The 23,626-nt window shown below is 37.8% G+C and overlaps 1 protein-coding gene across 8 annotated transcripts in view; it reads right to left on the reverse strand.

Annotated features, from left to right (window-relative positions):
- Positions 1 to 776: 776 nt before the first annotated feature.
- magi1b (membrane associated guanylate kinase, WW and PDZ domain containing 1b) overlaps positions 777 to 23,626 on the reverse strand; it is a 452,840-nt gene continuing 429,990 nt past the window's right edge. For 7 of the 8 annotated variants that reach the window (XM_072582487.1, XM_072582486.1, XM_072582485.1 and 4 more), the window contains one exon: positions 777 to 3,070. In XM_072582487.1, the coding sequence (XP_072438588.1) occupies positions 2,316 to 3,070 (755 nt within the window). In that variant the 3' untranslated portion in view covers positions 777 to 2,315. The remainder of the gene's footprint in view (positions 3,071 to 23,626) is intronic. The other variant, XM_072582489.1, reaches the window with a different exon arrangement.

Genomic DNA, 23,626 nt, shown 5'->3' on the forward strand with positions numbered 1-23,626 from the left:
AAATACATCTTTTGCTGGCATATTTCATTTTGTAACTATGGAATTATTTTCTTTGTTTGTTAATAAATATGCACAAAGTCATTAACTGGTTTATTGTTCTCAAACTGTCATTTTTTTTTATTATACTATGGGATCATGGATTAGTGTTCAATTAATAATCATGTGCTTTCTGCCTTCTTTAAGACAGTGTTCTCATTTCATTAGTGAAAACTTAAGAATTTATAAAAGAGAATTTAAACCATGATCAAGAGATCTCTTACTGTGGGAGAAAACAATCTATTTTTCACCAGGAAACCATGCATGAATTGTATCAGAACTGTACACACAAACTGAGGTGAACAATTACAATTACTGTCACTGTAAGCATTCTCATTTGTATCTATAGGAGTTGCAGACAAATTTGCCATGCAAGATTATTGTGCAAATGGTTTCTTCCTTCTGTGAAGCCAACATTAAAAATCCATTGTTGGTAAGCTGCTGCACACTAGGACATTTCTAATGATGTTAAAGATTTGGCACTGATGAAAAGACAAGTTGTCAGGCCCAACTTTGCAGATTTATTTTTAATGCCAATTACTTGCTGCAACGTTAACTCTTCCTCCATGTATTTCTAGCTTATCTGATCCAAGGTGCACACAATAAAACAATGTAAAGTGAGGTAACAGTGGAACATAAAACATTGTTTTTCAGTATCCTTTAATAATAAAGCCTCGAAGATAGTCTAAGATAGTAGGAAACAGATAGGCCCTTTATAATAATCATCAACACTAAATTGATGAATTTGTATGGAAAACTTTATTTGATAATAAAAATAGCATTCACAGACTCCTTTTTGTAGCTACATATACATTGTGATCTGTTTAAGGGATTGGGGTGGGGAGGCGAAGAAGCTATACGAATAATATTAACATCTACATACTATACTGCACTATACTAAAGTTATGTATATAGCCACATGGATCAAGCTACGAACAATGTAGTATTTATATATGCATAGTGTTTTATAAAAAGATTTGCCCATATATTGCTTTCAATCTACACAGCAGAACATTAGGCCTATAGCACATTGCAAGAATTAATGCTTAAAGAACACAGACTGCATACAAGTGTTTCATAATATACAGGCAGGTTCACCATCAAGAAATAGAATTTCAAAACCAACAAAAACTTAATAATTACTGATAGAGTATTCCTTTTGAAAACAGTTTTATATACCTGAATCATTTTACTTTAAAATATGTCCCATAAATCAGTTTGTTCAACTTTTGAAATATAAACACTATCACATTCCTCACAACTAGTTTTGCCATAGTTTCACTCTTTTTACAAGAAAGGCAACATTTCCAACAGGCTCTATTAATTACAATTTAAACTTTGTACACAAGATGGTTAGTCATACATTTGTACAGTACCATGGCAACAACAGTGATAAAACTTGCAATGCTTACTTTCGTGTTGTAATGGAAATGTGAACAGTATACATATACACACACTGAAGCACTGAAAGCAGTTCACTTAGTGGTTCAACAATAATGAAGAGCTTCTTCATGGCTCAGCTAGGCAGTTTCTCCTCTCATTTTTCAAGCAGTGCCACAGCAGACCTTCACCACACAGTCCCCTTTTGCAATTGGCTTAGAAATTATCAAATTAATTTACATGACTATTCCACTTCAAATTTTGAATATATACCACCTGTTTAAAATTGTTGCTAAAGTCTGCAGTCTCTTTAGCCATTTTTCTATTAATCTAAACACACTCTCCTTCATGAGTATATCAATATCATGAGTCATATTACTCCAGTTTAGAAGCTTGCTCTTCTTTTATGTTTGATCAGCAATTTACCAGCTTAAACTATACCATATCCATCAATTCTTAGATGTTTCAGAAAGCGTCCAAACCTTGTGTGTGATATAGAAAAATACTTCATATTAAAATGGCATAGTGTTTCGACAAAGTGCAATTATTTTGTGCTAATGTCGTCTGGTTTCATTACAATATTGGAGACACCCCAAAGACTAACAAAATATCTGGCAAGTTATCTAAAATCAATAATACAATTAAGGCTTACATTTCACATGTAATGTCAATACTATTTTCCTTTTGAGCAATCCCTAGCTTTTGTTGGGTCAGGCACATTTTACTGTTAACATTTTCCTGACGTATGTACAGTGTCATTTTTGTTTGTAGTCTTCTTTTTACATTAATAGGCCTCTAGTCTTTTCAAGCTGACAAGCAATGATCAACTTTGGATCTATTCGGAGAACCTATGTTGCCCATTTAGAGGAACTTGACTTTTCCAGTGCATAATCCTTCATTTAGATGCTGAGATCAGTGCTGCATTCTCGAATAGCCTTCCTTCTAGGCTGTGGGGATTGCCTAGAACTTCTAATAAAGTCATTTTTCTCCATGTTATGTTCATCTCTGTGCCTTGATCTTTCATCAGCTTTGCTTCTTTTTTCAGGTGATCTGTCTCTTTTTGCGTCCAATGATCTATGCCGCCTTCTCTCAGGTGACCGCTCTCTTCTTCTCTCAACTGTTGTTTCTTTCCGCCTGTAAGTTGACCTTTCCCTTGTTCTGTCAGGTGACCTCTCCCTCCTCCTATCAGGTAAATCTTGCCATCTCCCTTCAGGTGACCTTTTTCTCCTTTCATAATGTCCCTCTTTGTATCTGCCGAGAGATCTTTCATTCCGTTCCATATCTTGAGCAGTCATCCTTGATATTTCCCTACCTCTTTCAAGAGACCTTTGATGGTAGCCATTTTCTGGTTTTCTTTCTTGACGCTGTTTCCTCTCAGGTGATCTGTCCTTCCTCCTTGCTGGTCCATTTTCTTTCCTTTTGGAAGTACCATTCCAGGTTGTAGTGTGGTGTTCCTTGGTTGGTCTGCTGTGATCTTTTCTGCCTATTGGCTCTTCTTGTTCACTAATCCTCCTTTCCCTGTGCTGTGATGATTTGTGAATTTCTGGTGGATAATTGGGTTCCAGTGATGGATGAGGTCGTCTTTCTGATAAATATTTCACTTCCGGTACATTTTGTGAACCTGTTGTGGAACTGCCCCTGTCATTGTTTGGGTCTGGAAGATAAAAAGAGGAAAATAATAGTACTTCATAAGAGTAACATCTTTGAACACAGTCGTGCTATTAAAAAGCACCTACTAACGCACCTGTTCCTAACAATAGTTTTATCCTTGAACCCATTCTTCTGTAAGACTTTCCACCTCTCATTGTGAATAATAACTTGTTAATTAGCCGCAAGCACTTTATTAAATTAAAAACCTTAAATTCAACTCCAGTTGACTGCAATTTGCCATTTAATATATTAAATGCCATAAACATTTTAGCATTCTCAATGTAGCATATGCTAATATGAAAACATTGCTACATAAGATGATACTTAAAAGGACATTTGCTTTGCACAACAGTATTAATAACTAGTTCTACATTCAGCATAGTACAAGATGGATGATGAATAAGGCATTCTGTTTATCTTGAAGTTGCACAATGGGATTCTAAGTTACTAATGAAATTACTTTGGTGCTACTCTATTTACTTTCAAAAGGCTAAACATCAAAAATAGTGCCAAGAGGAAATTCAGACATAGGCTTACCCCAGGGGGTCATTTTATATTACCCTAGGGGGTCATTAAGTCACACATCTTAATATTAACCTCAAGACAGCCTGATTAGGCAAGTTATTTCAAGATAAACATCTAAGCCAGCCATTCTCAACAGGGGGCCTTAGGGGCCCTGGCACATTTGAAGGAGACCACAAACTGTGAAATGATCTTCTGTCTATCTGTTCATGTTGTATCCCTGTTTGAAAGGGGGGCCCTACCTGAGAAGAGCTTCTCGGGGGTTAGTGGCCAAAAAACGGTTATGCACACGCATTCAAAACAGGCAATGTATTTTGTACAGGCTTTTGCATTGACCACAATTAAAACTGATTTTGGCACATTTCATATAAAACTTTTACACAACTGTAGGCATTATTAGGGATATGCAATATTTGTAGGGTAAAAAAGAGTTTGGAATTCCTTCATTATTCCAATGCGTTTCAACAGATTTACATAGTGGCATTATTCAAGTAGTCTTTTGTAAAATATTGACCCTCTCCTGCTTTTTAAATTACTCTCAGATTTTGTGAGGATTCAGCGATTCCTGAATTCTGAATGATAAGGGACCACAAATTTCAAAGTGCAGCTGACTCACTGGAGGGTTACGCATAAACCCATTGATGAATACCTTTCCAGCAGAACAGTCATCCAGTGATATGGCCATTAGGTAGTGACATTTCCTAAACTATTAGATCTGCACCTACATAGCAGTGGATTGCAGCATTTACCTCAGGCTGAAGCAAATCTTAAATGACACATAGTTATTTCAGCAAAAAAAAGTCCAAATAAATCAATCCTTTTAAGTCAGAAATACTGTCAATCAAGGCTTTGATGAAGAAAGTTAATTTGTGACATCTGGCTGTTTGCCTTTGATGCTTTGCTGCATTTAAAAATTGGTCAATTCTCAGCATCTACAGGTAGAATGCAACAAGGAACCAGAGTGTAGATATAGTAATTGCTGCTCAGGAACTTACTGTTTAATTCCAATATTACTTTACATCAAGAGTTAATGTTTCAATGTTACAATGTTGTTGACAATTAACCACAATATATATTTATATTGCAACTGACGTCTGACAATTTGTTGCCTTCTTGTGGAATATTCCTAAATATAATTCTCCTGTTTGTAATTTATACAAAATAATATATTTTCTCCATGGTGAAAATGACAATATAGCCCCACATGTCATCCATTGCACCTTCATATCCTATTTTTTTTTGACTTATGATATGTGGCCAATGCTTTGATTGTCAAGCCTCACTAGCAATATGAACATATTAACATATGAATTTGGAGCAGGAGCAGGCCACTCAGCCCTGAGTCTGCTCCACCATTCAGTAAGATGATGACTGATCTTACCACTCCATATTCCCATCCACCCTGATAACCTTTCACCCCCTTGTTTATCAAGCATCTATTTACCTTTACCTTAAAATTATTCAAAGACTCCATTTCCACATTTTTCAGGGAGAGTTCCAAAGACACCCAAAGCTCAGAAGAAAAATTCTCCTCACCTTGTTGTGGTTCTGTTCGCCGCGCTGGGAATTTGTGTTGCAGATGTTTCGTCCCCTGTCTAGGTGACATCCAACTCACCGGAATGAAGGACCCGATACCCAGCATGAGCAAACCCAATGTAGTGTACAAAATCCCATGCAAGGACTGCACAAAACACTACATAGGACAAACAGAAAGACAGCTAACGATCCGCATCCATGAACACCAACTAGCCACGAAACGACACAACTTAGTAGCCACACACACAGATGACAAGCAACATGAATTCGACTGGGACAACACTACTATTATAGGATAAGCCAAACAGAGAACAGCCAGAGAATTCCTACAGGCATGGCACTCATCCACAGATTCAAATCAATAAGCACATCGACCTGGACCCAATATACTGGCCACTGCAGCGGACAGCTGGAACTGACAACCGGAAGCGGCAGATTCAAATCACTATAAATGCCGGAGGAAAGATCGCAAAAGCGCTTCACAGGAGGCTCCCAAGCACTGAGGATGTCACCTAGACAGGGGATGAAACGTCTGCAACACAAATTCCCAGCTCGGCGAACAGAACCACAACAACGAGCATTCGAGCTACAAATCTTCTCACAAACTTTGATATCCTCACCTTGTCTTAAATGACGATATCTTTAACAGTGATCCCCTTCTTCTAGATTTTCCCACAATTGGAATCATACTTTCCATATCTGCCCTGTCAAGTCCCTTTAGGGATTCATATTTCAAACAAGTAATCTTTTTTACTTCTAAATGCTAGCCAATACATACTTAGTCTTTCCAACCTATTCTCCTAAGAAAACCCATCCAGTCCAGGCACTGGTACGGCAAACTTTCTTCAGACTGCTTCCAACATATTGAACATCCTTCCTTAAATAGGAGACTGTACAAAGTACTCCAGATATAGTCTCATCAATGCCCTGTATAATTGAAGTATAACCTCCAGACTTTGTATTCAACTCCACTTGCAATTGTAAAAAGAAACAATTTTAAATGAAAAAAAAATCAATATTTAGTGTGTAGTATGAGCACAAAGTATAAATTATACCATATGCATGAGTGAATTTAAAATGCATCATAATCTTAGGTTCCACATGCTAATCATCTTAAACAGTTCAAAATTAACATATGTAATGAGTGACACTTCAAGGTCTTGACTGGCTAATTGTTTTCTAGTTCACTTACAGATGCCCACTGTCCTCTATTATATACATATTTGACAGAAATATTTTGACATAATCAAGTGTAGGTTAATTTTTCTGTAAACCATGTGGCAAGGTGCCATGAATAATAAATGAATTTGTGGACCTTATGCACCATGACCTTCAGCTTCCAGCATAAACCAGAATAGCAACATTTAAACTTCAAGTATGTTGAAATGTGGGGCAACTGGAGATTTTGTGCAAGATCGCCCTATACACTAACAAACTTCCTAAATTCCAATATGAAAATTGGGCCCTCCAGTCTGATGGGTTCAACAGAAACTCAAAATCCACTTAAACCTTATTCTCACAATTTATAATGTCTGAACACCTTGACCAACTTACAGACTTGTACTCACTTTGTACATTTTCTTCTGTAAGAGCTTCAGACAGTTTAAATTTATGAATTGCTAAAAATGTGATAGCATGTCCAATAATAGTATTGGACACTGATCTCCACAGCTGTTCATATTTTATACAGGTCTTTCTACTATAACACATGTTTGTTAATGTGAATTCGCTGTAACACAATTGACAAATTGGGGATACTTTCTAACGCATGAATTTTTAACATGTGTTGGCTGTAATGTGATTACATTGCTAACACTTTGAGCTCTATTTCTGAAATGTGATTTTTCTATAACACAGAGTTGCACAAGAACACAACCATCACGTTATAGAAGAAATACCTGTACTGGACATCAATTCACAAATATTTTCATGCTCAATTCCATGAATGCCATGAACAGAGTACATCTATTCCATATGTGCGTGGTTATAATGTAAGCAAATCCACAACATATGCCCCAGATAAAAGTTTATGTTTGTAACTCTAAAAATGTGACATGGAACACTTCCCTTTCCGTGTAATTGTGCTACAAGTGAAATAGACTGTAATAAATTCAAACTTCCTGTGGATTCTACATCCAATGATTCAAAGTTGACTTTGCATTGGTTGCTGTTATGAATTTATTTAAGTCTAAGTTAGAATTAGAATATTGTAGTATTTGAACAGCAGCATACAATGAACAATTGAGGTTTATGTTATCTGCAATAATATTTTGAGTAAAAAATGTTGTCAATACCCCATTCCTATTACTCAAATACAGTGTCCTTTATGGTCCTACAATACTGAGAATGATCCAAACCTACGGGATTATACCCTTAAACTGATACTGAAGAGAAATCCATCCAAACATAAGAAATGCCAGTTCTCTAATCAAGCAGTTGCCTTGTGCTTTCATCATGTTTTTAACCTTAACTCAAGACTTTCCTTTACTGATTTTCTATTCTCAACATTGATAAATCCAGGACTTTGTGGATAGCCAGATTTCCAATAGTAAAGAAAACTTCAATAACCTCCTCGAATTTGAACATATTAACCAATATAGATTGTAATCTTAATACTAAAGTGCAATCTAACAAAGCTTAATGCTGAGAAATAGCAAAGAGAAAGGTAATTTACATTTGTGTTATATTCCAACAACTTATAAGAGTTTGAACATGCCTAAAAAGATGACAAATGTGTCTATAAACAGTTGATTTTCCTTGTGCAATTTTGCTCTTTCTTCCAACAACAATAAATATTTCTTGAATGATCACAAGACCACTTGTAATTGTACATTATTCTGACAGTCTGAAAGCTATGGATTTTTTTTAGAATAGTCGATTTAACAAAAAGCATCAGGTCATTTACCTTGTACAATGTCTAATCACTTCAACTATCCTTATTAACCTTTATTTTACAATATATAGAAATGGAAATATGGCTTTAGATAGTGAATGCTCCTCAGGAAGAATGTGCTAGAATGTTTTGGCTGACAGGGGTCTTGGTCCACAGGAGAGTCAGAGATGCATGGTGGAATCAATGCAAGCACTTCAAGTGACCACTATTGAACTTTCCCCATAATTGAGGTCCCCAGTGACAGAAATCCAATCTGCCAGAAGGTGCTGGTCAATCACAATTAGAGGGGTGACACCAAAGCATGGACCAGAGGCCTGTGGGACTGCAGACACAGAATAGTGATGAGGGTGATCTTCAAGAAAGAAGGGGCAGGGGACTGGCTTTCAGTACTCCTTCTTGATGCCGGTTCCCTGATCAGCCAAATATCGGACCTCCTTTCAACAGTTTGCTGAGAATGTGGAAAAGGCACGTCATGCCTGTTAAATCCCTGAGGCACCGCTAAAATGGGTGGTCTCAGGGAAAATGGATGCCAATTGGTTCACTAATGAGCTTCTCACCAACATCCCCCACCACCAGAAGACTGACTGAATAAGTAGGCCTGGCTGACATTTTTGTTACGACAAGCTGCACTAAATCTAGCTCAATGTGCTTCTTCAATGAAATAACTTTAACAAGAGATAAGATTAAGGGACACCATTTTTTTTACAGACCTGACTAAACACTAAACATTGCACATATTAATTTAGGTATCTTTGTAAAGGTACAGTTAAATCTTACTTGCATGGAATAGTATATGTGCAATTTACATTAGCTAGCCAAAATTGAGATTTAAACATAAAAACTCTGTCCTCACAAATAACGATGTGGAGCTGCTGGTGTTGGACTGGAGTGAGCAAAGTTAAAAATCACACAACAGCAGGTTATAGTCCAACCTCAAAAACTGCATAAATTCATGTAAGATTCTGTAAGTCCCACTTTAGAAATCGAATCAGTCTCACTTAACAATGGGACACAGACTGACTTTAACCTCACACCTTTAAGGCATTGTCTGAGCTGAGATGGCACTTACTGTTAGAAAAGCTAAAGCTATCTTGAGAATGTAACTTAAAAGGAGTTCTGGGATTTACATATTAAAGAACTGAAACTAGCATATTCTATTCTAAAAGATGAAAGACAATCTAAATTTATTTAATACATCATTACGGCTCCATGACACTGTCACACTTTTGCTATAAATTCTGGTGTCTTATGATCCTGTACTCCACAACCTGATGAAGGAGCAGCACTTCGAAAGCTAATGCTTCCAAATAAACCTATTGGACGACGTGTTGTGTGATTTTTAACTTTGCTCATCAACTACGGATGTATTGGCTCAGAGGTGTTAGAAGAACTGATTTTCTTTTGGTGAAGTGAACAGATAATAGTCAGATCCCAACAAACAGACAGTTGGCAGATATTTAGTGATATTTAGGTTGGAATAGTCCATTGCCAGTTTCATTGTAAGTTAATTGTAATTTGTTTCAACCATTCTTTCAATTTTCAACATAATCTGAAGAACATTGTGGATTGCTCACACCATTAAATAGATATTGTACTTCCATCAGACTAATCCAAACTGCCCTAATGCATGGTTTTTTCAGCCTTCCATAGTTGACTGTTATTTGGAGTTGAAGTAAAATGATTGTTAATATATACAGTGGGAAATAGGCATGAAATAGATTTTAATCGGGATTGTTGCTATATATAATTTTATTAGTTTATGTTTTAAAAGCAGGGAACTGTCCTAAATATTTCAATCAGAATTTAATGTTTGCTGAACAATTTAGCTGCATTTTAAAATAATGTAAAATGACGGCTGTATACACAATTTGAATATATTTTAGACAATCATTTAGATATTTTTGATTAAATTTAGTTTGAGTTGACCAATGTTAAATTGTTCAAACAAAAGTAGTGTGATGCTACAATTACCTTGATGTTGGGTTTAAATAAAGGTAAGCTAGGTTTTATATATGCTAAAATATGATGTCAATGAGAGAACATTCATTTGCACTATCTTTTACATCTGTCTATATGAACAAAGAGAATTGCTCAGTGAAATGAAACCCCATTAGTAGTATTGCTAAATACTAGCAGTACAGTGCAAGTCACATGACATTCCAGCCAGCCAGGTCCCTGATTATTTTGAGCTTATAGATCTTTCATAACATGTTGAGGATTTTTGGTATATGCAATGCACCGTAACAGATGAGGAGATGGCTTTGGAGTCTGTAGGTTGCTGCAGCTCCTACAATTAAGCACTGGTTATACCAGAAACTGCATTTGTGATGAATATAACAGTAGATTACAATGTAATATATTCTATGCACCAGGGTCTTTTGTAAACCCAGAGCACAAAGCTGAATCTCTTTATCAGCATTGGCTTTACTTTCTATTTTATAACATTGGCTAATGAAATGTTCTGCATTATAATATTTTCCTATATATATCACAAATTAAGGTTATCCCACAATACTGTATTGCAAATACAGCAACCTGCATATGTCAGCTTCATAATTCTTTTAAAAATAATTAGAAATAATTAGATTTATTTTCATCTTCATTTTGTCTCTTAAAATATCTTCCTGCAATAGAGAGAGAGAGAAAAACACGTTGTATGGCTGCGCTGAGTGTTTGAGGTAAAAGACTATTGCCAACAGTATGAGACTATTCAAACTGAGGAACTGGAAACTAAACCTTACTAAAATAGTCCATTAATGAAAAGAAACATTTAAAAAATGTATCTGAGAGGAAAAAGGAATTCATGAAACTTAAAGGAGATGCCTTTCTGTCAAGATTTTAAATGCTGTTTTGTACTTAGCTGGACTGGGGTACAATTTGAGTGGCAAAAATAGTCTAGGAATTCAAATTAATATAAATATTTGCAGATTAGAATATCTCATTTTCATTCTGCACTTGTAGAGATTAGTTATAGAATGCAGCATTTGCATCACAGTGGCTGCTGATAAATGAACATCTAATTATTGCATGCTAGACTAGACAGAAGAGAGCACACCTCCAAGATAATAGTACACAGAAGAATATAGTTGAACTCAGAAAAGTAATATCTACCTGGTTCTTTTATCTTTCAAAAAGATTAAAAGAAACAAATGGATTTCTAAAATAGCAATGAATTAACTTATTGCACAAGCCTATGGTGAAATATTCAGTAGTAATGGGGGAGTTTTAACATGGGGGAGCTGGTGGGATTGGATGCATTTGTGATGATGGAGTGGAGGGTGAGGGGAGAAACTGTGTGTTAGGAAAAGCACATCCACTAATTCACTGCTTTCAACCTTCTACTCAAGTGGTGGGAAGCCAATCCATTCTTAGGCTGGCATCTTAAGTAAGTCAATAAGACAGGAGACATCAGATGTTGCATATATGGCAGGGTTTTTTTCAAACCGGGCTGACCAGCAGCTGCAGCAAGGGTGAGGACACACACATGGAACATTCTTTCTTTCCACTTGAGTGCTACTTTTCATCTTCAAGCAGCTGGAGCATCGGATTCTGTCTTCTACCTCATTCTCCAAACCCTCCTTCACCCCACTCCCCACACACACCTTGGGATTGGACTCTACCAACCACAAGATGGTAACATTCCATAATCTCCCAGGGATATGGTTTGGACAGGCTTGTGATTAAATCCACATTTGCACCCCTCCAAAAACCTTATCATCTCCAGGTTGGCAATCAGACCTACTTGCTCCCTGCCTGACTGTAAAATGAGCCTATGAATCAGGCTGACTTAAGAGTGGGGAACATTTTGGTAATATCAGATGTATGTTGTCAATTTAAAACTGAGCAATGTGTGTAGAAATATTGGGTTTCATACACACCCAACAGTTTTTTGTTCTCCACTCACAGTGGGGCTAAGAGTTAAAACGTCCTCCCGTATATAATTTCACTGGCTGAAACAAAAATAACACTTGCGCACAACAGTACAATATTAAGAAAAAAATTAATAAATTCAAGTGTATTCTTCTGCTCCATCACTTTTTGAAGAATCTTTATTAGCATTTCCATTGTGAGCTTTCATAGTCACTATCGAGGAAGAGAAGCTAGTGCGTTTAATGAGTTGGTTATGCAGGGGATCTCATTTTGGCAATGAATCTCAGGATACATAATCTTCATGTGCTGAGGATAGCTAAACTCTAGCATTTATCAACTACTTAATTAATTGCTAAGAATTCATTGCACAGCTCATCCGACATTCAATTCCACTAAAGGTAACAGCACTGACCAGAAGATCAGGTATGCAACCTGCAGCCAATGCAATGGTAATCCTTTTTCACTAATGTCTGAAGTCAAACTCTACTCCATTGAGTGCAAGCCAGCCACTTCTTCAAATGAAGATTGAGAAAATCTGACACTTATTACTCATTTCTGTGCTCTCACTCTCCTGCAGCTTCAAGTGTCTGGTTACATACGTGGATTGATATTGGTTTGGAAGCAGCTCTCCCGTTTTTTCTGCCATAATTTGAAGAAACAAGGAAAAGAACTTAAAATTTTTTTTAAAAGGAAGAAAATGGCCCTTTTCTGAGCCTCGCCAATTGAAAATAACACATCATTATCAGTAAATGTCAGAAAAAGGCAATTTAGAATGAAAACTACAATTTTCCTACGAAGAATAATGAATTAGTAATTTGTGCCCTCAGAAGAAAATACCTCCTCACCATTTTCTACTGTAATGCAACAAATTCCATATGTGTAAACAGACCATTAGGAGGATATGGAATATAAAGAGGTGGCCCACTGTATGTGTATTTTGTGACAAAAAATAGTTAATATTTGGAATTGCCAAAATCTCACTTGCCATGTGAGAATTGAAAAGGCTCCACAAAAGGGCATTAAGTATCAGATTCAATCTCAGTAACAGGTCTCATACGGGGACGACATCATTCACACAAAATTAGTGTGTAGCAAGCCTTAAGAAAAATAACCTTCAAACATTCAAACCACTCAATACTAATAAAGATTCAAAATTTATTTGAATGAAAGAAATTGATATTTATGGAAGGAAGTGGACGCACAGCTTTTATATTGTTTTAAGATGATGGCGAGTTGACACAATGCAGTGCTGATTCTTGTTCTTCTTCAAAGGCAGGGCTTCCTATCATAAATACTGCTAGGAACAGAGTTGTACACAATTTACAAGTTCAATTTTATTCAATCTTTGCGAACTGAATAGTAAGGAAAAAGTGAGGTCTGCAGATCCTGGAGATCAACTGAACAGCAAGAAAGAAAAGCACTTTCTTCTGGCTGATAACAGCAACAAGATGTCTGGAAAATTGGAGAGCAGGTGCAGAGGGGTAGGAGAACAACAGAGAAAAAGTTAAAGGCAGCTATATGGGCAAACAGCAGATGATGCCAAACGTTTACAACAACTTGACAAATTGGACTGACAGTATGTTGAAATTCCTCCCACCTAACAGTTAGCTTTCTTTGCAAAAACCACAATAAAGTGTCACTCTTGATACAGTCCACCTGACTATTCCTTAATGGACTGTATGTAATTGAGCCAACACAACTTTCCAAGCCCTCTGGCTAACCTTCTATTAAAGCCTTGTTGGACAATCAGGAAAATCCATGCACAAATAGCACTTTTCACTTCTAATGATTCTAAGTGTTTCCAGCACTTGCAGCAATTTCGTATTTATTCCTCCTTTCTTGAGGTTGCATTTATTGTAAAATGTTTGGAAAAACTGTGGTTAATTTGTTCAATTATGTACACGCAAATTCATTTTTATTGATAAATTTAATCAAAATAATATTGCATAATTGAATCAGAATTTGGACACAAACAGTCATAGGTCAGTTTGGTATGTAGAAAGATTCTTCTACTAAAAAAACCTTTGCATTGATTTGCACAGAAATAAGCTGTAATTCCATAAAATCTAAATAACCGATAGTAGGAGGGTATATATGCATTGACAGCATACAGATTGTGTGCAAAACATATTGGTTTGACATATTTTCTCACTTTAGTGACTAAAGGAAAATAGATCTGAAAATCTGATTAGTTCCTAATTTATTTTTGTTTTGTTTTGCTTAACGAGGGTAAAAATTTAAAGTGATATTTCAAACAATTAAAACCATTCTGAAATTGGCAAAAGGGGAAACCTGATAAAGTAGTCATATAAATCCATGGGAAACAAACTGAACCAGGGATTATTAAATACGACATTTTAAATATGTTCACACTATTTTGTTTTGTTACCAGAGAATGCAGGAAGGGAAAAGCTCCATGGACCAAACTTCATTGGGCTACCTTTTTCATGACAGCACAAATGTTTTACTGGGTCCCACTTGAAATATTTAACCAGCAGACATCTGGTATTTAAACTGAAGCAAGTCACTCATTCTTGCTTTACTAATCTCCATCGTGGACAATTTCTTAACTGTTGAACTTTTGAGATGAAGGGGTGAAATTACTTTCCTTTAAACCATGTATTGTTTACAGCCTTAATGGCACTGTCAATGAACAAGTGGAGCTGACCATCTCAAAATTTTAGCTGCTAGGACACCTAACAGACTTGCTCCACTTGGCTAGTAAGTTGAAAGACTAATATGCAACTCTCATTTGAAGATATTAGAGGGTCACTGGACATACATTTCCAGAAAAACAACAACATATTTTCCAGCTCACAAACTTGTAGTACATGTTAAAACAGCACCAGCTTCTAAATGGAATAAAATGGGAATTGCTAATAGGAATTCTTATTCAAATCTGAGAGAAGTTTTAACTGGGTTAAAAAGACTGCAGTAAGGTCCTGCTAGTAGAAGTCAGGTAAAGTTGCAAAGTCAAAGCATATGGAATCAGGGGACAAGCAGCATAGCGGAGAGCAAATTGGTTAGACAGAAAACAGAGAATAATAGGCGCTACTCAGATGATTGCAAGATGGTGGTAAGTAATGGTTCACAGGAATTGACGCCGGGACCAATATCACTTACTCTTATCTATAGATGATTTGGACACGGAAAATTAATAACAATATTTAGGGATGACACCAAATTTCGGGAAATAGTTAATGCAGACGTGTGTTGCAACAAAATACAAGAGAACATCAAACCTGTATAGGCAATTAGATGTTAGTGTGCTTTTCTATTAAGAATAAGATAGTTACCTAGTCAGACAGTCATAGAGATGTACAACACGGAACAGACGCTTCGGTCCAACCCATCCATGCAGACCAGATATCCCAACTTAATCTAGTCCCACCTGCCAGCACCCACCCCATATCCCTCCAAACTCTTCCTATTCATATACCCATCCAAATGCCTCTTAAATGTTGCAAATGTACTAGCCTTCAGTACAGTTCCTCGGGCAGCTTATTCCATACACACAGCACCCTCTGCGTGAAAGCGTTGCCCCGTAGGTCCCTTATATATCTTTCCCCTCTCACCCTAAACCTATACCCTCTAGATCTGGACTCCCTCACCCCAGGGAAAAGAATTTGTCTATTTATCCTATCCATACCCCTCATGATTTTGTAAACATCTATAAGGTCACCCCTCAACTTCTGATGCTCCAGGGAGAACTGCCCCAGCCTGTTCAGCCTCTCCCAATAGCTCAAATCCTCTAGCACTGGCAACTTCCTTGTAAATATTTTCTGAACCTTTTCAAGTTTCACAACATCTTTCCGATAGGAAGGAGATCAGAATTCCAGGCAATATTCCAACAGGGCCTAACCAATGTCCTGTACAGCCACAGCATGACCTCCCAACTCCTGTACTCAGTACTCTGACCAATAAAGGAAAATATACCAAACGTCTTCTTCACTGTCCTATCTACCTGCGACTCCACTTTCAAGGAGCTATGAACCTGCACCCCAAGTTCTCTTTGTTCAGCAACACTCCCAAGGACCTTAACATTAAGTGTATAAGTCCTGCTAAGATTTGCTTTCCCACTTCTCTGCCCACTGGCCCATCTGATCAAGATCCCGCTGTAATCTGAGGTAACCCTCTTCACTGTCCACTGCACCTCCAATTTTGGTGTCATCTGCAAACTTACTAACTATACCTATGCTCAGATCCAAATCATTTAAATAAATGATGAAAAGTAGAGGACCCAGCACTGATCCTTGTGGCACTCCACTGGTCACAGGCCTCCAGTCTGAAAAACAACCCTCCACCACCACCCTGTTTTCTACCTTTGAGCCAGTTCTGTATCCAAATGGTTAGTTCTCCCTGTATTCCATAAGATCTAACCTTGCTCACCAATCTCCCATGGGGAACCTTGTCGAATGCTTTACTGAAGTCCATATAGATCACATCTACCGCTCTGCCCTCATCAATCCTCTAATCAGTCCTTGCCTTTCCAAATACATGCACATCCTGTCCCTCAGGATTCCCTCCAACAACTTACCCACCACCGACGTCAGGCTCACTGGTCTATAGTTCCCTGGCTTGCCCTTACCACCCTTCTTAAACAATGGCACCACGTTAGCCAACCTCCAGTCTTCCGGCACCTCACCTGTGACTATTGATGATACAAGTATTTCAGTAAGAGGCCCAGCAATCACTTCCCTAGCCTCCCACAGAGTTCTAGGTACACCCGATCAAGTCCTGGGGATTGATCCACTTTCATGCATTTCAAGACATCCTGTACTTCCTCCTCTGTAATATGGACATTTTTCAAGATGTTACTATCCATTTCCTACATTCTATATCTTCCATGTCCTTTTTCATGGAAAGTACTGTTGCAAAATACGCATTTAGTATCTCCCACTTTTTCTGCGGCTCCACAGAAAGTCTTTGGAAATCAAGTATCTAAATGGTGCACAGGTGTTAAAAGAATCCAGAAATAAATTTGAGAATTATTGAAGGTGACAATACAAATTAACAAAGCAATAAAAAGTATCAACCAAATACTGGGGTTAACTTCTGGTGGAATCTAACTTATAAAGCAAAGAAGTTATATCAATCTTATATAGAACTTTGAGGAAGCAACTTGCCTGCAATAATTCATGAAAAAGATACAAAAACACTGGAAAAAATGCATTATATAAGAACTTAATAGGAGCAGTAGGCCATTCTGATCCTTCAGCACTTGCTACAACATTTTATATAATCACAGTCTATGTGTGACTGCAGCTCCGCTTTTCTGCCTTGCCCAATTGGTAGTTTGAAAGTGATAATACCAAACTTGTAAAAGGATTAGAAAGACTGAATAAATTTGAACAATTAAAAAAAATTGAGACAGCCCAGTAATAGTTTTCAAGGTTATATTGTCACTTAAGAATAGAAAGTGATGTTTCCGCATGTGAATAAAGTCCAAACTTGACCAAAATAGGAGATAAGATTAGAGTGGTGCTGGAAAAGCACAGCAGGTCAGGCAGCATCTGAGGAGCAAGAAAATTGACGTTTCGGGCAGGATCCCTTCATCAGGAATGAGGCTGGGAGCCTCCAGGGTGGGGGTGGGGGCTGCTGGGGAGAAGGTAGCTGAGAGTGCAATAGGTGGATGGAGGTGGGAATGAAGGTGATAGGTCGCAGAGGAGCGTGGAGCGGATAGGCGGCAAGGAAGATTGGTAGGTAGGACAGGTCATAAGGATGGTACTGAGCTGGCAGGTTGGAACTGGGGTAAGATGGGGAAGTGAGGAAATTGGTGAAATCCACATTGATGCCCTGAGGTTGAAGTGTTCCAAGGCGGAAGATGAGGCGTTTTTCCTCCAGATGTCGGGTGGTGAGGGAGTGTCTGCATGTCCTTGGCAGAGTGGGAGATAGCCCCTAATAAATCCAACATACAGTTCAGGAGAAACTTTTTTTATTCAGAATGTAAAGAATATGGAACTGGCTACCACATTGATTGTGGATTAGTGGTGCTGGAAGAGCACAGCAGTTCAGGCAGCATCCAGGTAGTTTCGAAATCGACGTTTCGGGCAAAAGCCCTCCACATAGATTGTTTCAGATCAATCGTACAAATTTATGAAGGATAACTGCATGGAGAAGAATATGATATATCAATGGGGTAAGATGGAATAACTGAAGTTGAAGGAGGCTCAGGTAGAGCACACACATTGGCTGAACAGCCCAGTTCTGTCTTCTAATGATCCCATTTTGTATTGAGGCTCACATTAATCATGTTATAGATCATGGGAAGATGTTCAGTTTAATCAACAGTGATTATCTTCTAATGGGCACAGTGCCACACATCTTATGATTTTATATTTAATGTGCTGGCATTTTTTCAATATATCTTTTTTTTATTTGAATAGAATACTTTTTTTTAAACATGGATAGTCACTTCCTGAAACAGTCAGCACTCAAGAGGTTAGATAAATTACCATTCAGGCTCCTTCATACCACAATGTGGCGTCATAGATGAGACAGTAATGTTGATGTAAGATTTTCTTTCCTTTTTAATCAAGATGCTACCCTATCTGTACTTTTGTTTTGTCCAATGGTCTGTCTACAATCACAAATTCACTAGCTTGGAGGCTGCAGATTTCTTGGATGTTCAACAGTTATTAATATTTGTGTAACTCCTTTAATATGTTAAATTCCCATAATTGAAGAAATGTTGACACCAATTCAAAGCATAAGGCATTACGATTGGAGAAGAGGGAAATTTTGAACAGTGTCTGAATGGAGGACGGAGAATTGAAGAATCAAAAATATTTAGGAAATTCCAAGGCTGAGGGCCAAGACAATAGGATACATGGTCAGCAATGATAATGTGAATAGAGATAGTAAAAAGTCCAGTTTTAAGGAAAGGGTTAAATGGGGGAATGTTAGAGACATAGCCGTGGGATGAAGCAATGATTTGAACATGTGGATGAGAATTTTACAGTGGCTCTATTTGAGAATGAATACATGACAAGGTGTGGGATAACGGGTTAGCATTAGCATTGGGACAGCAGAGCTTTAATTTTTTTGACAATAGAAGCTCTAAGACTAGCTAGGTGCACATTGGAATCGAGTCCACATGAGTGAGGGTTTCTGCTGAGGAAGGGGTGTGGCTGAGTGATATTACAGGAGTTAAAGTCTGTGTTTTTCTTGATGGAGAGAATATGGGTTGCATGGTCAACTGAAGATTAAGATTGTGCACACACTGATACAACCTTAATCAATGATTAGGAAATGGAATGTGACCATGGAATGGCTATTGCCTTCCTGGTGTTTAACTGAATTAGGTTTTGGCTTATCCAGGATTTTATGTCAGACCAGTAGTCTTGAGTCAACAGATGCAGCAAAGGGCACTTGCAAGTTAGTGGTGAGGTAGAGCTGGCCATCAGTGTACACGTGAAGTTTGATTTTTTTTTCTAATTTTATTATCAATGAGAAATAAAAAAATGACTCAGGAGAGAAGGTAGCAGGCCCGAGAGGTAATCGTATGGGGTTTGGAAGAGAAGCCATCACAGGAGATTCTCTGATTGGATAGGTAAGTGCAGAAACACAGTACTATTGAGATGAATAAGCAAAGAAAATATTTTGGATGAGAATGGTGTGGTCAACTATGGCAAAGTTGGAATACGATTATGAAGGATTAGGATGGATTATGCAACACAGTTACAATTGCATAGGAGGTAATTTGTGATTTTGATTAGATCCATTTTCACATTGCTGCCGTTTGAAAATTCGATTGGAGAGGTTCAAACATGAATGTCTGGGAAAGATGAATTTGTGAGGAGATGACATGTTCCCAGAACTTGAAGAAGAAAGGAAATGAAGGGTGATGGGCAGCAATTTGCAAGGATAGAACAACCAAAAATGAAATTTATGAGGCAGTGAACAATTGTGGGAGATTTGAAAGGGAAGGAGATCGACAGTATCTAAGAGGGAAACATCGCCGAAATAAGGTCAAGTAGAAGTCAGGAAAAGGAGTGGTCACTAGTTCAGGGAAAATAGGTCCCAGGAACAAGGCAATGTCCCTCAAAGACAAGCTGAGCTTGGAGAAGGCATGATGGGATATAGGAGAAAAGGTGGAAAAAAAGTCAGCTTCATGGCTGTGGTAAAGGAAAGTTTCAGAGGCATCTGAAGAGATTTAAATTTCAGACACACGTAAGTTACTGTACACTTGAAGGTGAGATTGAAAAGGTGGAGGGGGAATTTTAGGAGAGACATGATATTAGAGAAAAACAGTCAAAGTTATTTTTGTGTTTCAGGAATAGTAAGCAGATTTGGCACAGGAAAAGAGGACCCATTTTGTTTAAAAGTGGATCATCCAGACCTGTTGATGAATGGCTAAATCACTTGTGCACCAAAACATTAAAGACTGCACCCTGTGGTACCAAAGGAAATAACTATGAAAGGTGTTACTAGGGTATTAAAGGTAGATATGAGAGTTGATTGATCAAACCCGTATCTGTAGAAGCGTTATGGCAAATGCAAGGCTAGAGACCAGACAAAGGAGAAAATTGTGAAATATTGTTCTAAGTGATTTTGGGAAGAGATATTTCAGATGAGAACAGTGGTGGGGTTAAAAGGGGCTTGAGAATGGTAGGGGATGTGATAAAAATAGTTAGAGATGGCTTTATCAATGATTTAAATGATAGAGGGATCTGGGAGGAGGAGAGAGTTAGGCTGGCCATGAACATGGACAGGAAAGCCTTTATGGAAGGAGATATTAATGGAGGACAGAAGGGCTGTGAACTCACTAGACAGATGGCAAGGTTCAGGCTAAATCAACAGTGGAACAATTTATTTGAAATTAGGAGTTTCGTAGCTTTCTCAAATGTTCCTGTGTAGTACACATATTGTGTAGAATGGACACAGAATTAGATCCAGGAGCCAAAGATAGCAGCTTAGATTTTGAATCTTTTGTCAGTTTTGTGCCAGGTTGTTGCTGAAACATAGACGGTTTGTCATTTTCAGGTCAGTTTATTTATACAGACCATCTCTGGGATTCCAAATATGCCTATGTCATCAGATAATCTCGGAGCTGGGAAGAGAGGAGAAACAGCCAAAGTGAAGAAAACAGAGGAACTCATTTTCTTCATATTTTCTGAAAAAAACTTTTTCAGATCCTGCAAACATTAATACTTAATCAAACCTAGGAACTTCGGGCATTTAGCAAAGAAGTATCACAAGTATATCCACAGAAAGGACAATAATGTTATTAAATATAACCTTATTCAAATATCTTTCAAGTTACATACTGAAAATTGGAACTCAAAGAAACTTAAATGATCATTTTAATCTCCCAATAGTATGTCCTAGTGTTTCAATCATCACTTTACTTCTTGGAGAACACTGACACTTTAAGATGAACAAGATAACTTGGGGATCACTGTAAAGTCTCTAAATCCTCCCAAATCACTGTTGTTTAGTTGTAACAGCTAAACTGCTCCCAGCTGACTGTCCAGGTACTTTTTAACCTTTTGATAATACTAAAACTATACAGTTGTACACATTCTCTGGAGCATTTCTTTAAAGTGATGGGTTAACTTGGTGTATCGAATCATACAGCATGGAAACAGACTCTTCGGTTCAACTCGTCCATGCTGACCATGTTTCCCAAACCATACTAGTTCCATTTACCTGTGTTTGGCCCATATCCTTCTAAACATTTCCTATTCATGTACCTGTCCAAATGTCTTTTAAATGTTGTAACTGTACCTACATCTAGCACTTCTTCTGGCAGTCATTGCACATGCGAACCACCCTCTGTGTGAAAAATTTACCCATCAAGTCCCTTTTAAATATTTCTCCTCTCACCTTAAAACTGTGCCCATTAGTTTTGAACTCCCTTACTCCAGGGAAAAGACCTTTGGTATTCACCTTATCTATGCCCCTCACTATTTTATAAACCTTTCTTAAAGGTCACCCTTCAATTTTACCATCTTTTCAGTGAGTTCACAGCCCTTCTCTCCTCCATCAATATCTCCTTCCATATAAACTCTCCTGTCCATGTTCATGGCCAGCCTAACACTTCTCCTCCAAGATCTGGCCTAAGCTCCAATGAAAAAAGTCCCAGCCTATCCAGCTTCCCCTCATAACTCAAACCTTCCAGTCCCACTAATATCCTTGTAAATCTTTTCTGCACCCTCTTCAATTTAATACTATCATTCCCACAGCAGGGTGACCAAAACTGCACACAGAACTCCAAAAATAGCCTCACCAATATCCTGTACAACCTCAACATGACGTCCCAACTCTTGTACTCAAAGGTCTGAGCAATGAAAGCAAGCATTCTAAATGCCTTCTTTACGACTCTGTCTACTTATGACAGAATTTTTAGGCAATTATGTACCGTAACCCCTCGATCTTTCTGTCGATCACACTTCCCAGGACCCTATCCTTAACTGTATAAATCCTGACCTTGTTCGTCTTACCAAAGTGTTACACCTTACATTTTTCTAAATTAAACTCGTCTGCCACTCCTTGGCCCACTGGCCCAATTGATCAAGATCCCTTTGTAATCTTTGATAACCTTCTTCACTGTCTACTATATTTTGGTGTCATCCACAAACTTACTAACCATGCCTCATTCATTCTCATCCAAATTGCTTATACAAATAACAAACAACAGCTGACACAACACTGATCCCTGTAGAGCACTGCTGGTCATTGGCTTCCAGTCCAATAAACAAACCCTCCATCACCATCCTATGTCACCTACTGTAAAGCCAATTTTGTATACAATTGGCAAGCTTTCCGTGAACCCCATGAGATCTAACTTTACTAACTAGTATACCATGCAGAACCTTGTCAAAGGACTTACTAAAGACCATGTAGACATCATCTAACTTCTAGGTCACATCCTCAAAAACCACAATTTCCCATGCATAAAGCCATGCTGATAATCCTTAATCAGTTCTTGCCTCTCCAAATGCATGTAAATCCTGTCTCTCAGAATCCTCTTCAACAAACCAACCACCATTGATGTCAGACCCTCTGGTCTGTAGTTCCCAGGTTTCTCCTTGCAGTCTCTCCGAAATAAAGGAACAACATTACCCACTCTCCAGTCTTCCAGCATCTCACCTGTGGCTGTATGTGATACAAATACCTCGGCTAAGGGTGCTGCAATTTCTTCCTTATCTTCCCACAATGTCCTGATATACAGTCAGATTCCAGAGATTTATTTATCTTTATGCTTTTTAAGACCTCCAGTACCTCCACTTATGTAATGTGGACAGTTTGCAAGACATCAAAATTTATTTCCCTGAGTTCCCTTGCTTCCATGTCTTTTCCCACAGTAAATGCAAAATATTTGTTTAGAATCTCTCCCATCTCCTCTGCTTTCACACATAGACGACCTTGTTGATCTTTAAGGTCAGAGTCCCAGTTTCAAACCAAACTCGAGGCCACGTTGCATCCCTTCTAACATTAATTATATTTGAAACCATTTTAAATCCCAAGTCAAGAGTCACAGGCTAAACTAAACATTGTGCTGGGTGACTGGGCCAGGACATGTCATTCTTCATTAGCTAATTTAGTTTGCATACAATCCTTGGTATTGCATCTTCTTCATATATCAAATGGTAGAGTCACTAATATACCATTATTCCATGATCTAACCTCTTCTTTTATGCACTTGTGAAGGATCCGATTCCACTTTTCGTGTTATACATTAATTCACACATTCAAGCTTCTGATCCAAAAGACAAATTGGACGTCATGTAATGG

The sequence above is a fragment of the Chiloscyllium punctatum genome, chromosome 12 (assembly GCF_047496795.1).
Source record: "Chiloscyllium punctatum isolate Juve2018m chromosome 12, sChiPun1.3, whole genome shotgun sequence".
Lineage (NCBI taxonomy): Eukaryota > Metazoa > Chordata > Chondrichthyes > Orectolobiformes > Hemiscylliidae > Chiloscyllium > Chiloscyllium punctatum.